This window comes from Sphaeramia orbicularis, chromosome 20 (assembly GCF_902148855.1).
Source record: "Sphaeramia orbicularis chromosome 20, fSphaOr1.1, whole genome shotgun sequence".
NCBI classification, from domain to species: Eukaryota; Metazoa; Chordata; class Actinopteri; order Kurtiformes; family Apogonidae; genus Sphaeramia; species Sphaeramia orbicularis.
Genome location: NC_043976.1, coordinates 10,996,370 through 11,011,675, shown reverse-complemented (window position 1 = coordinate 11,011,675; position 15,306 = coordinate 10,996,370). Strand labels below are relative to the sequence as shown.

General features: G+C 38.6%; 1 protein-coding gene across 2 annotated transcripts in view; it reads left to right on the top strand.

The window, feature by feature from the left end:
• Positions 1–15,306, top strand: part of esyt2b (extended synaptotagmin-like protein 2b) — a 52,935-nt gene that overhangs the window by 10,245 nt on the left and 27,384 nt on the right. For both annotated transcript variants that reach the window (XM_030123118.1, XM_030123117.1), the window contains exons 6-7: positions 6,439–6,528; positions 12,814–12,869. In XM_030123118.1, the coding sequence (XP_029978978.1) occupies positions 6,439–6,528; positions 12,814–12,869 (146 nt within the window). The remainder of the gene's footprint in view (positions 1–6,438; positions 6,529–12,813; positions 12,870–15,306) is intronic.

Here is a 15,306-nt window from a genome sequence, read left to right as displayed (position 1 = left end):
ACAGAAAAATGTGTGAAACTAGACATGTGGATTGCACATAGATCATAAAAATCCACTACATAGTTCCACTAAATGCATCCACTATAAGAGACATATATGTGCGTGTTATAAATCAGTTCCTTGACCCTTGAAAAATACTCATAGGATTTACTGTCATTGATTTCAGTGTCAATACAGGCTGAGTATGAACTATATGAAAAAGGAATGAATAAGTTGTAGCTCCCCGGGTCCTCATTTCGACTCCTCTCCTCACATCCTAGTCCCTCACACCTGAGACATAATCAGAGGAGTCAAGACAAGGACCGGAGGAGCTACAACTTGAGATCTGAATCGTGAGGATTGTTCATACTCAGCCAGTATTGATGCTGAAAGAGGAGAGTGGAGCAACAGGTAATTAGAAAATGAGACAGCCGTACCTCCGAGATATTATTTTCAAGTAAATGAAAAAACGGTCTCATCTATTTTGCTACACTGTACAATCTGTCAGATGATTTTTCATATAAACCTTTAATTCCATTCACATCGTGATATAATATGCCAGTAGACTATAGGAATGCAAAACATGTTTTATTCAACACACAAGTTCAGTCACATATTCACTCATTTTAAATAACTAATACAACTTCCAAACACCTTTCATTTTTAAAGTCTTGCTCCTTGCTTGAGTTGTATTATTCAGACACATGTCACGCCTTTTTTTACATGTCACCAAAAACACTTCCTCTGTCCTCACTCCTCCATGTGCATTTTGAGGAATTGAAGGTGGGACACAATTCAAGGTTCATTCACAATTGAGTACTGAAAAGGTGAAAAATAGGGAATTGAGGAGAGCCTGCTAAGTCACAGGCCTTACCTAGCAATGTGAAGAGCGCCTCTAGAATCTGGATCTGAATCTAGATCTTGGCATATGCTAAAGACCTGCCTTCAGTAAAAGTTTTAGGTCTGAACAGACAGATTGCACATATGATACTAAGACTGCATCAGATTTTTACAGCGCTTTTCAGGATACTCTACAGACATCTACATATAAACTGTACCTGAATGGATATATACATCAAAACAGGTACATATAGGTGAATTCTCCTGTCAGCGACCCTGACCACGGTACTGATGAAGAACTGAACTCCATTGGCAGCTCACTAATGCTGTAGTGGGACTAGTACAAAGGCTGAACCCAAATGCAAGACCAGAACGCAGATGACCAATTGAGAGTGTTTATTAAACACAATCACAGTAGTAAAAACACAGCACAAAATAGTTAACACGTCTGTGAAGGCGTGTGATACTGGACTCTTCGTCCGGGCTGTGAGCGGGGAATATGGATGGTCAGCACGGCCGAGCCGGAGGATTCCCGTCAACACCCCGACTAGGGCAAAACAGAGGATAGTCAAAAAACAAGCCAGGTCATACACAGGGGGGCAATTCAGGAGGCAACGGGACATGAGGGAAAGGCTACTCACGGTCAGGGTCCAGGCGAGGGTCGAAACACAAGGTAACACGTTGGAGGCTGAGGTAATCAGGGAATAGGCAGAATCAGAAGTCGAAGTACGAACCAGGTCAGAACCAGATGAGCAGGCAGACGAGGAACAGGCAGAATCGGTGGTCGGAAGGCAAAACGGGTCAAGAACGGGCAGACAGACTGACAGGGATCCAAAAACGCTGGTAAGTGAGCACACAAAGGTAGAACACAAACTGGCAAAGGAACAGGGGAAAACACAGGGTTTAAATACACAAGAGGGAGGGAAGACAATAGGACACAGGTGGAGATAATCAGGGAGGAGTCAGGTAATCAGGAGCAGGTGAAACAATCAAGGAGGGGAAGTAAAGACACCAGACATGACACATGAGGGAAACTTAACAAAATAAAACAGGAAATGACAGAGAAAACAGAAAAGACAGACACAGTCTGGGAGCAGACATGACAAATGCTAATGTGCTACATGTTAATGCTAACTGCAGAGTCTGTTAGGGTGAGCAAAATGCAGCTGAATTTCTGTACTTTGATAATAACAGTAAAATGACCTTTAACATCCATCCATCCATCCATACATCCATATATACATACATAGATACATTCAGACAGACAGAAAGACAGACAGACAGACTTCACAAAGGCAAATGTAAAAATCCATTTTCCATCTTAATAATAATGGATTAGATTTCTATAGCGCATTTCAAGGCACCCAAAGCACTTTACATTTGTCATTCACTCTCACATTCACACTCTGGTGGTAGTAAACTACATATACATATAGTTAGTAGCTGATTTTTTTTATTATATGATTTTTTTTTTTTTTTTACAACAAATCCTCTAGTGTAACATTAATATTTCTATAGAAGTAACAAATAATATACACTACCGGTCAAAAGTTTTAGAACATCCTAATTTTTCCAGTTTTGTATTGAAATTCAAGCAGTTCAAGTCCAATGAACAGCTTGAAATGGTACGAAGGTAAGACTTCCAGTTGCAGGTTTGATGGGTCAAGTTGCAGCAAAAAAGCCATTGCTGAGACTTCAGAATAAGAAAAAGAGGCTTGCCTGGGCCATGAAACACCGCCAGTGGACTACTGAAGACTGGAAGAAGGTGTTATGGACTGATCAAACCTGCAACTGTTCAGTCTTCTCTTCATAGTGGAAACTGAGACTTGCTTACTCCGACCACTATCTTCACTGTGTTTGAAGCTGTTGTCCTGTGAGTCTCCTATCACTCCAGCTGTTGACTGCCATAAACTTGTCTTCTGATTCTGTTGTGTCTTTGGCTCTGCCGGACCTCTTCCTGTCAGCATTTCCCCCAGTTTCTGAGTATCTTTGGATGGACTTACTGACACCTGGACTTTCTTGGACAATTTCTCTGCAGGACAGACCTACATTTTTAAGTGTTATGATGCTCTGTCTTTCTCCTATCGTTAACTGCCTTTTCCTCTTTTCCATTTTTATAGTAACACACTACTTTCTGCAGTGCAATACTGTTCAAATAATGCTCACAACAGTATGGCATCAAAGTGTGTTCCAACACTACTTTTCTGCAGACAGAGGGGGTTGGAAGGAATTCACAAATGTTGGGACACCTGGAGGAATTGGTAGCACCAACTTTCGAGGCTTGATCAACCTCCATTGCTGCAGAACTGCTTTAAGCTGTTAACCCATTCCTTGTTCGCCTTTTTTGTATAATTCTGAAATGTACATTATTTTTCAGTTTTGTTTAACCTTACCTTTTTTTTTTTTTACCTCTGGCAGTCCACTGCTTACCTCTGTACCATTTCAAGCTGTTCATTGGACTTGAACTGCTTGAATTTCAATACAAAACTGGAAAAATTGGGGTGTTCTAAAACTTTTGACTGGTAGTGTATACAAAAGAAGTCTTAAAGTAGATTTAAAGTATTTTTATTTTATTGTACCCCGAAAGTGAGGGACTCTCCCATCTGTGATGAACAGTGCAGCCATGTTCCCATGGTGAAAAAGCAAAAGCTTTAGAGCTCCTCTGTGTCATGTGCTGTCAGATCACCCTACTTCTCTCCTTGCGTGGTGTTTTCATGTGTGTGTTCTGTTGTTCTTGCATGCCCTTGGCTTTTGGTGTGTTGCCGCAGTGAAACAGAGCTGGCAGAGAAAACAATCAGTATGCCTCCTTGGAGACTGAGAGCTGTTAGATCTGTCCTAGGGAGACATTTGTTTCTCGCTGCCCTCATTACGTAACTCAGGCAGACCTACATACCTCTTCAGCTCATTATCCACCACTAATACATCGGTCCCATCACTCCTTGATCTGGTTTGCATTACACAGAGCAGGTGTTCTTGACTCTGTGATCAAGCTTAGATTACTGATGGCTTTGCATGGTGTATGGTTAAATGCTTAATATTATGTAATATCAGCCTGTTGTGTGGCCCTACTGCAGTGATGAATTTCCACTCCTCTCTACTGCTACCGTTCAGACACTCTGTTTTGTTTGCCACTAAGTCACATTTTCTGATTGATTCCAAACTGCAATTATTCTTATGTTGCAAACAAATGTATTTTTCATAAGATGTATTTATTAGGCATGTTGCCTCAATAAACAGTTTCCAGTGCAGCTCCACTTTCTTTCTATTAAAGCCCTGTTGAAAAATCGTCGATACTTGGAACTAATTTGCACCCCATTCCCTAAAGCTGAATCCTGACAAATGATGCATGACTGCATGATTTGTGTATTGACACTCTTTTGTGTACACCATTGCAGTCATAACATTTCGTTTCACCACTTCTGGGACAAAAACTAGAGGGTGAGTGCCTGCTGTTGTCAGCTGGATGTGATCTCACCAATGATCATGTGATGGTTACTTTCAGTTTCAGATTCAGATTCAGACTTCTTTATTTATCCCTGAAGGGCAGTTCAGTTCGCAGTTACCCTGCCTCATTGAGCGTCCAAACAATTAGGGACAAACAAACAAATGCAAAACATTCATAGCAGGATATGACAGCCACATACACATTCACCTGGCAGTACTCATAGAACAGCAACTGGGCAGTAAATTCAACAGTGAAATGTTTTGTTACAGGAAATAGCGTTCCCGTGAAATCTTTATTGATATCTACCGATAAAGATGTAGATTACCACCAATTGAATACTACACTCTAAAAAGTCCAGTGTTGAATTCATTCCCAGAGTTCATTTTAACACTTTTCAGGGTCTTTGCATGCCCGCAATCTCTTGAGTCAAAGTAGCAGTGGCGGATTGAGAAAAAATGGAAGGAGGGGGCACTATATAAATACATATGTGATATCCTGTTCCGAATTGTCATATTCCTGCTTGCTTTGTTTACAGAACATACTGTGCATTATATTTCACAACACAATATAACACATAACACTTTAATCTTAATTAACCCTGAAGCTTAGATGTAAATGTCACATCCTGAAACTACAAAACAATCAGATAGCAAATACGCTGGCCCTCAAATCATTGGAGATTTAACTCACAAGGTAATTATTTGAACTGCAATGTGGAAGATTGGGGTTTGAATCCTGGTCATAGTAGTAATTTTTTTCTGTAGATTTTCAAATAGGGGGGTGGTGCCAAGGCTGCTGGTAGGTAAATTATACAAAACAGTTAATAGTACCTTCTTCAATTCAAAGTAACAGTAAGTGGTTAGTCAAGTAACACAGGGATGATGCAATAGATGCAGTTTTTTGCAGTGTGTCTGGATTGTGAGGGGGTGTGGTGGAGAAGCACAGCCATGACAATGAGAGTGACAAGCTGGCAGAGACAGAGTGAGAATCGACTGATAGAGACGTTGTCCTCCATCAGTGGAAAGCAGAGTTATAGTGGTAGAGGGGCGACACATTCTTTATAGAGTTAGAGTCACTTAAGCTGTCATTTTCCAGCTGATGCTCTTTTCCAGTGTTCAGAGCACCACCCCATGTATAAATATACCAGGGTTTTTCAACCTTGGGGTTGGGACCCCACGTGGGGTCACCTGGAATTCAAATGGGATTGTCTGAAATTTCTAGTAATTGATAAAAAACAAACAAACAAAAAAACAACAACTTACAATTAAAAATGTATGATGAATTGAGAGAAACAATCCCAATACATAAAACCTGGCTTTTCTGCCTCCGTCCATAATAATATACATTATATAGAATAAATGTCATCTAAAATTAACGTTTATTGGAAACATAGTATAGCTAACTGTAACATGATCAAAAACAAATTAATTTTAGCAAAAAAAAAAATGTCTGTCTTGGGTCACCAGAAATTTGTAATGTTAAAATGGGGTCACAAGCCAAAAAAGGTTGGGAACAGAACAGCATTCAACTCAGATTCACTTACGGAGGAGTTTGCACTCTAACCCAGTCCTTCTGTTAATAAATTCAAATGAAAAAAAAGATCCTAATTTCTGTTTAATTATACACTAATAAAAACAGAATTATGTTCAGTTTCTGCAACAATCAAATCCTTTTAAAACTCTCCAAATCTTTCACGCTGACCTTTAAATGGTCTTTGCTCTAAAGAGTTTTATCAGTTTTGATTTTCCTATTGTATTTTATCGATTCATGTGGTGTTTTATTAGTTTTAGGGTGATTCATTTAATTGGTATTTCAGAGGCTCCTGCTCAAAGACCAGATCTATTTACTGTCAATGCTGAAATATAAATACATTGGTGTTAGAATGCAAGCATCCGTTTTTCCTTTGTTTAGATTAGAGCAGCTGTGTTGGGAGAGCCACATGACACGTCTTAAGCACCGTAAGCCTTGTAATTGTCATATTATGTTTTGGAGAAGGTGGAGGATGACACGGAGCAGGTGTGAAGTCAGGCTGTGATTGAGTTTCCAACCTCATGTCATGTGCTGCTGCTAACTGCTCTGCTGCCGAGGAATGTCAAGGGCCAGCACGATGTCAGCTCCCTTTGGCTCCCTCTCTTTATGTGCGTATGTGACGTGTCCCTCTTGTGTTTCCACAGATCCACGGTGTGTTGAGGGTAGTGATGGAGCCGTTGCTGGGTGATATGCCTCTTGTCGGAGCTCTGTCTCTGTTCTTCCTCAAGAAACCAGTAAGTCCAGGCGGCGATAATACAACACTAATTAAGTCAGTCTAATGGAGCGGCGGTGGAATTTATAGTGATGCTGCAGTGGGATTAATGCAGCATGATTAGAGGATTTGTATATGGAAACACAAAACCAGAGAAATTCAGCAATGCAGCATTTAGTCCTGTCAATACAAAACATGGCATTTACAAGGAAGGATATACTTGATACTTGATTCTAATTTTGTTCTTTTTGACAAGATTTAGGACATTAATACTTAAATATCACACAATGCCACTTTCATCTCTGAACACATTAGTTTAACAAGTTATTTTATCTTAATAAAAAAATGTCTTAATAGTACATCTCTTAACCCATAAAGACCCCGTGCTACTTTTGTGGCAGTTTCCAGATCAATTTTTTTAATCTATTTAACCTTTGTTAACCATCCGGTATCCGGTCCAGCAAGGCCCTTACTAAGCCCCAAGTGTGCCTTTTTAGCACACTTGGGGAATAACCTAAAAAAAAATTTCATACAGTTTATTTTTAATTCTTTTACTCTTTTTTCTATTTCATCAACTTCAGCCGTAAATAAAAATACCAAATACTCAATAATTGTCACATTTTTTAACCCTTTAAATGCTGTGTTTGTAATGTAAACAAACCATTTTTTGGATGCAAAAAACACAAAAAAGTAATTTTTTTCAATATACTACATAAAAAGTGAATCACATATTATTTGACTTTTGCAGCCTGGCATATGTCAATGATTAACAGCAACATTGGTTAATTTGCATTTTTATTTTTTAGCGCTAGGTCAAATGTTAAAAAATACTAGCATCTGTCACCAAGTGTACGAAAAATGCACACCTATAAATCAAACCATTAAATATTATATGTTGATTTATTTTTCTGCTCTAATTTGATTTTATTTTTGTAAATCCAGGTCAGCCCTAATCATACATATCAAATGGAAGAAATAGTGTGTTTTTGGCATACTTGGGAGACAGATGCTAGTCTTGTAATTTTCTTTTGTTTACAATGTGCAAATTTTAGTTGGTGGCCAGAATTTTAAAGATCATGCAAAAATGAACAACTTTTGAATTCTAACCTTATTTAAATTGTGAAAAATAATATGAAGCTTTTTCAAATGAAGTACAAAGTGTGCCTAAAAGGCACACCTGGATACCGGAGGGTTAAGTTATTTATCACCATTAATTATATATTATCCTCTGTATTTTGCATTTTTCACAGTAAATCATGTATTTTATTGTATTTAATTTCCTATATTTGATTTAGATATTCATGAAAACTCAGAGTTAAAGATGATTATATCTAAACAGCAAAAAATGAAGGAAAAGTGAGTTTTGCAGCAAATATATCATAAACTGAACATAAACCAAGTGTCTTCATCCGCTGTCATTTATCAAACTCCATTGGTTTTACTGGTGAATCAATGTTGTAAAACACAGGCGTCAAATATGTGGCCCGGGGGCCAAAACTGGCCCTCCAAAGGGTCCAATCTGGCCCGTGGGATGAATTTGTGAAATGCAAAAAGTACACTGAAGATATCAACAATCAGTGGTGTTAAAAATCATTTTAGAGGAATTCAATCTAAAATGGGTCAGACCAGTAAAACACTATTATAATAACCTATAAATAAAGACAACCATAAATTTCTATCTTTGTTTTAGTGTAAAAAAGGTAAAATTACACAAAAATGTTTACATTTACAGACTAGCCTTTTAAAAAAATGTCAATAACCTGAAATATCTTAAGAGAAGTATGTAGAATTTTACCAATATTCTCTCTGTTACTACATGTTTTGTGTATTTGTAGATCCACTGTGATCTGTAAGTTATGATGCACGTGTATAAATGACGGAAAACTAATGTGTAATATTGCTAAAATTACACTTTTTTTTTTAAAAGAATTTTAAGGTTGTTCATATTTGTTCATGTTATGTTCAAGTAGAGTTTGTAGATGTAAACATTTTCATTATGGAATTTGACTTTTTTCACTCAAAAACATAGAGAAAACTTTGGTGTCGACATTATTTATCAGTTCTTATCCTATTATTTCTATTATTTTACTGGTCCGGCCCACTTCATAACATATTAGTCTGTATTTGGCCCCTGAACTCAAATGAGTTTGACACCCCTGTTGTAGAAGATCATGGTGTTTCTACATGCACTGCCGAGCCTCTGAATGTCCAGATGGGTCATATCTGATGACCATGAAAAGATGTCAAACTGTATTTTACACCAATTGTTTACATGTATTGATAGGATTAGTGGATCAACAGGTATTAAGCATTTTAGATCAGTAGATGTTTTTGGTTAACAGCGGGGGTTTGGGTCTTTATGGGTTAAAATTAATTTTCCCTTGGCTTTACTAATGTCTTCAAATGAAGAGCTTAAATTTGAAGCTAAACACTAACATCATAAGTCAAATTGCAGCTGATCCAAGCCTGATGCGTTTTTTTTTTCATCCATTTTGCAGCCCTAATGCAAAATTAAATTTGAGCTTCCTTTCCCCAGTCGGCTCTTACAGCTTAAAGACGCTACACCATTTATGTTTCACATACTTTTCACTGCATATTTCATATACCATCTCTTTTCAGCCCCTGTGCAGAGACTCTGCTGTACAACTTAAAAATGTTTGACCGATTTTTACCACATGGGAGGACCCAGTGGATATAATAGGGCTTTAAATAGCTGCAGATCAAGCCAGTCCTACTTTGGCAGATTTCTCTACCCGAGGCACTTAGCTAATCTCAAGGTGGAGATATTACTGTAGGAGGCTGAGTTGAGAAGGCGTGAGACGGAGTCAGTAAATCTTCCTGCAGTCCCACATCCACAGATATATACACGATATCACACTTACAGTATGCGCTTTTGTCTCGCCACAAGACAAACAATGTTATAGGAAGAGAGGAAGAGACGGAAGAGAGAAAATAAATTGCAAAAGTAATTTCCTGTGGGAAAAAAAAGGCTCGTCATTGTTTACCCTGGTATTCAAGTCACTCCTCGTCCTTCCATAAAAGGTCTGATCCTGAGTGCCAGATGAAATAACAACATTTCCAGAACCTATGAGGTCGCGGCCGCATTGGGCGGTGTGATCACACTAATGCAGTCTGGCGCAGTGTAAATAAAAACCTCTTCACAAAACCACTGAAGAGATTTCATTTGAGTGAGCTGAGCAGTTTCACATTTAGCACAAAACAAAGTCAAATAAAATAGATCACAGGAGAAGAGAATATCCTTGTGGTCTGTGGCTGCAAGTAATGATTCTTAGCATTACTGAGGGATACACCGATCAATTAAAACTGCAGGGGAAAAAAAGCCTGAAAATACACACCTTCCATCTGCACCAAATCAAAAGATTAACAATAATATCAATGAACCCTAACACAGTTTCATCATCTGTTAAGTGATCCATAAGTACAGCTGTCAATCACATATTAACCCTTTCACCAGTCTGTGATTGGCCAAAAGATGCATCGCTGGATAGATTTTCCACAGCCTGAAAACACAGGCAACGAGTCAACAGTCACGTCTTGTGTCCTCTGAGACCACTTGAATTACAATATGTTGAAAGGTAATTATTGATTATTGGCCAGTGGCGCTAAAAACGCTAGTCACACTGAAAACTTGTCAGGTACAGCAGCTTTAACCCTTTCAGGTGGCCATGGCCATGGAGGTCTATCCTTGTCACGTGCTGTTGTGGCCTTGGGCAAGACACTTCACCCTCCTTGACTCCAGTGCTGCTGCTCACACTGATGTATGAATGCATATGAAAGCTGTGGATACATGTGTAGTTTACCACCACCAGAATGAGAATGTATGAGTGAATGAGTGAATTTTGTTTTTTTTTTTGTTTTTATGATCATATTTTCAGTCCTTTACAAAAAGGAAAAAAATGAAGTGAAAAAAGAAAGACAAAAAGGAAAACAAAAAACAAAACAACCCATGACTTAAAAAAGCAGCCGCAAAAGAGACAGCTTTTTGAAATTTTGACCAAAATTGAAAATAGAAAAAAAATCAAATCTAATCAAATCAAATTTTATTTTTACGGCGTCACATCAAAACAAAAGTTATCTCATGACGCTTTACATTTAGAGCTGGTCTAAACTAAACTCTCAGGCCAATTTACACCAACAGATTCCTCTAGGAGCAAACACTTGGTGACAGTGGGAGGAAAAACTGTCTCTTAACAGGTAGAAACCTCGATCAGACCCCGACTCTTGGAGGATGGTCGTCTGCCTTGACCAAAAACAAACACTAGAAAAACAATCGGAAAGCACAGACCTCCACCAAGGCAGATCAACCCCGCCCCCCCCCCCGCCCCCCCCATTTGTTTCTTGTGCCAGTATCAACATTTACTGGAAATTTCATGAAAATCCATCCATAACTTTTTGAGTTATCTTGCTAACAAACAAACAAACCCCGATGAAAACATAACCTCCTTGGGGTTATGGTAAAAATAATTCCAGCGCTCAACGGGTTAAAGAACCAAAAAGGGAAGGTGTTAAATTTATTATAGATGTCAAACACAGAAAAGCAGGTGATCATCACATTTGATCACCTGGAACATATGTGTGTTATTTTAGTTTTTTGTTATCGATTCACTTATCATTCCTATTTATTGGTTCACTGAGTTTGTTGCTTGCAGCCCCAGAGGTTTATAGGTGGCAGACTGAGCTGTTTTTTCACATCTTACATCATGTCTCTGACTTGCTTCATAAAAGTGATATGCAGGCAGACACGCACGCATCCCCTAGACATCATCCACAGCTCTGCAGTGCTCTCCTCTTCCCTGAAGCCCTGAGTTCATCTGCTGCAGTGTAAGCAGCTTGGGCAGAAAGTAGGGTGGGAACGGCTCATTAGGAAAACACAGTGTATCCAACTCCTCCGCCTCCTTACAGGCAGAAACCGATCAAAGCTCACTGAGAGAAAGGATCTGCTGCTCCTGAGCTGATGCGACAAACAACTCACATTAATTTCACCTTCTTTTTTGATGTCTTTCTTAGTCCGAATTTGAGTTACTGCTCCCTGTTCTATGCTAATATGCTGTTAACGGTGTCACTTTTTTTTTTTTTTTTTTGCACAGAGTAGTAAAGACCTTAGAAACATTCTGCTTGACCTCATTATACCTGTACAGCTAATGAGACCCTTGAGGGCTGCTGCTGCTTTGATAAATATTTCAGTAAGACAGTTTTGGTGTTCTTCTCCTTTAAAAGATCTGTGCTGTCTCTTCATCTGTTGGGACTCATAAAGCGTAGCACACAGCATACATTTACACACTAATATGGTGAGGTAAAAGGAGCTTACACTGTGGCAATAAAGGGTCTGTTTTGGATTTAACATCAATTAAAAGTGTTTTTTCATAGATTGTATTATACTGTTGTGTAGCTGAGGATTTATTCCAGTGTTTTTCAACCTTGGGGTCAGGACACCATGTGGGGTCGCCTGAAATTTTTAGTAATTGATAAAAAAAAAAAAAAATTCTAATTAAAAAATATATGCTGAGTTGAGAGAGACAATCACAATACATAAAAGACATGACAAATTCTGATGCTGAAACTGAAGCACTGTGGTACTGTTTATCTTTCAAATATTCATTTTGGCCGGTTTAAGATGCTGCAGCTCTCTCATAATTCATAGTTTGAGTTTTTTTAAGTATTCATTGTCAGCCTTGTAAATACAAGCTGGACTGACTGTACATACCCTGACGGGGGAAAATAATTTTAAAAAATAAATAAATAAATAAATAATAATAATAAAAATTCTCACTTTGTGCAGTAATCTCAACCTGGCTTTTCTGCCTCTGTCCATAATAATATACATTATACAGCCTAAATGTCATCTAAAATTAACCTTTATTTGCAATATAGTATAGCAAACTAATACATGATCAAAAACAAATTAATTTTTAGCAAAAAAATATCTCCCTTTTGAATGTCTGGGGTCGCCAGAAATTTGTGATGTTAGAATGGGGCCATGAGCCAAAAAGGGTTGGAAACCACTGATTTATACAGAAAGTTTGTCCAGTGTTTCTTAAATGATGAATATCGTAAGTGTAAAATATGACAGGGTAGCTTTGTTTCAAAACAGGGCAAAAACATTAGCGATTAATCCCCCAAACTTTTGATTTATGGCAGTTTCTTACCACTTGTATAGGATACTCTCTGCTTTTAAAAATCAAGGTTTGCTGGCAAGGGAGCAAGTGTACCAGGGAGGGCAGGGAATAATAAAGTTAAGTGTTTGGATCAATTCGAAGTCATTCACACTTTCATTTTCTTCCCTTAGCTTGTAGACATAAACTGGACCGGTCTCACCAACATACTGGACATTCCTGGGCTCAAGTAAGTAGACTTTTTTTTTTTTTTTTTTTTTTAAATTGTATTTTTATTTGGAATGAGCAGGTAAATTCACCAGCATATCAACATTGGTAAAAAAAACAAAAAAACAAAACAAATGTCATTCCAGTTTTGGTTGTGTCCAGGCACTTCACCAGCCCATAAGGCAAATGAGTCCCAAAAATAAAAAGCCTTGAATCGTGGAACAAAGTTCGTTCGTCCTTGTAGTGACCATTTTCCTTCAATATCTTAGATTTAACAGCAATTGCACTCAGGTAATCACAATGGATATACATTATCCTCCAAAGGATGAGTAAGTAGACTTTAAACTATATTGTCTTCTTGCTCATAGAGATGTTTCCTGTTTAAGGGAAAAATTATTTAAAAAGTTTACTTTCAGGAAACTGGACACATACTGTACCTACTTCTCCACCATGGTATTTATCAGGTCTTATCCTTTCTAAGAAATATGTGTACATTTGTTTTTTTATTTTGTTTGATAAATATGTGTTGTGGTTTTCAATTTTTTTAGTCTCCAGAGAAATAAAATCTTTCCCAAAAAAGTCCTGTGCAGATGAATGTTGGACATATTTATTCTTTACAGCCTTCTCATTGTCATATACAGAAACATCTTCATATCTGTCTTTCAGATACTTAGTAAATTGACCTCATACCTTTAAAAATAGCTGTTTTTCCCTATTTTTTTCCACTTTTGAAGGTTCATTTTGTAAGATTTAGTGACATCTAGTGGTGAAGTTGGGGATTACCGGAACTAAATACCCCTCGCCTCACCTTCACCTACAGTTGACACGAAGGGCATGAAAGAATATGAACGATCCTCAGTTGAGCTGGTGTTTAGTTTGCCAGTTTTGGACTTTTTGGTGAAAGTTATACAAGATTAGAGAGACGTGGGTTTCAGACCAACAAATACACTTTGTTACAACTCACCAGCTAAATTTAGACACAGAAGAGAAGGTCATGAGATGTGGCAATCAGGGGAATAAGGAGAGAGATGCTGGATGTTTGGATGCCTGAGTAGAATAGTGGATTACTTGTTGAATGCTCAAAGAAATAAAGGTGCTGCGCCAGGAAGAGAGATCTTAGGCAGGGTTTCTGCAGAACAGGGTGACAAACTCATATTAGTTCAGGGACCACATGTAGTCCAATATGATCTCAAGTGGGTCAGAGCAATAAAATAATAACATACAAACTTGTAAATAATGTCAACTCCAAATCTTTCTCTATGTTTCAGGGTGAAAAAGTTACAAAATTAAATTAAAAGCTAAAAAAAATTATAATATTGTGATAACGTTAGTACAGGCACTGAATCCAAATGCAGAACTCAGACACAAAAAATAAGGTTCAAAAGATTTATTAATTACACACAGGTGTAGTAATAATAATAATAATAATAATAATAATAATAATATCAGTGACAGAATCTTGAGGATAAAGGTTGGGGATTTCCTCCTGAGATTCGTCCTCCGGATCGAGGGCGACAGCCCGTCTCCCCGAGCGGCCTTTGGGGTATTTTTCCCGACTAGGGAAAAGCAAAGGGAGGTCAGGGACGGAAACAGGTCATGCACAGGCAGGCTATCAATCAGGCGACAGGACATAAGGACAAGGCAAAACTCACGTACCAGTAGTCAGGGCGAGAAGATCAGAACCAGGGAGTCAGATGAGGCAGACAAAACCGACAGGGAGCAGGCAGAAGGCAAAAAACCAAGGAATCCAAAAACGGGTCAAAACAGGCAGACAAACGAACAGACGAGGTCAAAACGCTGGTAAGAACTGCGAGAGTTACAAACTGGCGTCTGACAGGGGGAAGAGACAGGGTTTAAATACACAAAAGGGAGGGAAGACAACTAGACACAGGTGGCACAAATTAGGGCGGAGACAGGTAATCAGGGGAAAGGTGAGCATGATCAAGGAAAAGGAAGTAAAGACGACAGACAAGACACATGAGGGGAAACTTAACAAAATAAAACAGGAAGTGACAGACAAAACATAAAAGACAGACAAAACCAGACTATCGTCTGGCTGCAGGTATGACAAATATGGAAATGTTTACGTCAACAAACTATTAGGGCGACACAGTGGTGCAGTGGATAGCATTCGTGCCTCACAGCAAGAAGGTCCTGGGTTTGATTCCAACACCAGTCGACGGGGGATGGGGGGTGGGACCTTTCTATGTAGAGTTTGCATGTTCTCTCCAGGTACTCTGGCTTCCTCCCACCATCCAAACACATACACTGATAGGTTAATCAGTTAATCTAAATTGCCCAAAGGTGTGAATGTGAGAGTGATTGTTTGTCTCTTTATGTCAGCCCTACGATGAGCTGGCGACATGTCCAGGGTGAACCCTGCCTTCACCCTTAAGTAGCTGGGATAGGCTCCAAGCGACCCCCTTGACCCTAGTGAGAAAATGAATGAATGCACGAAT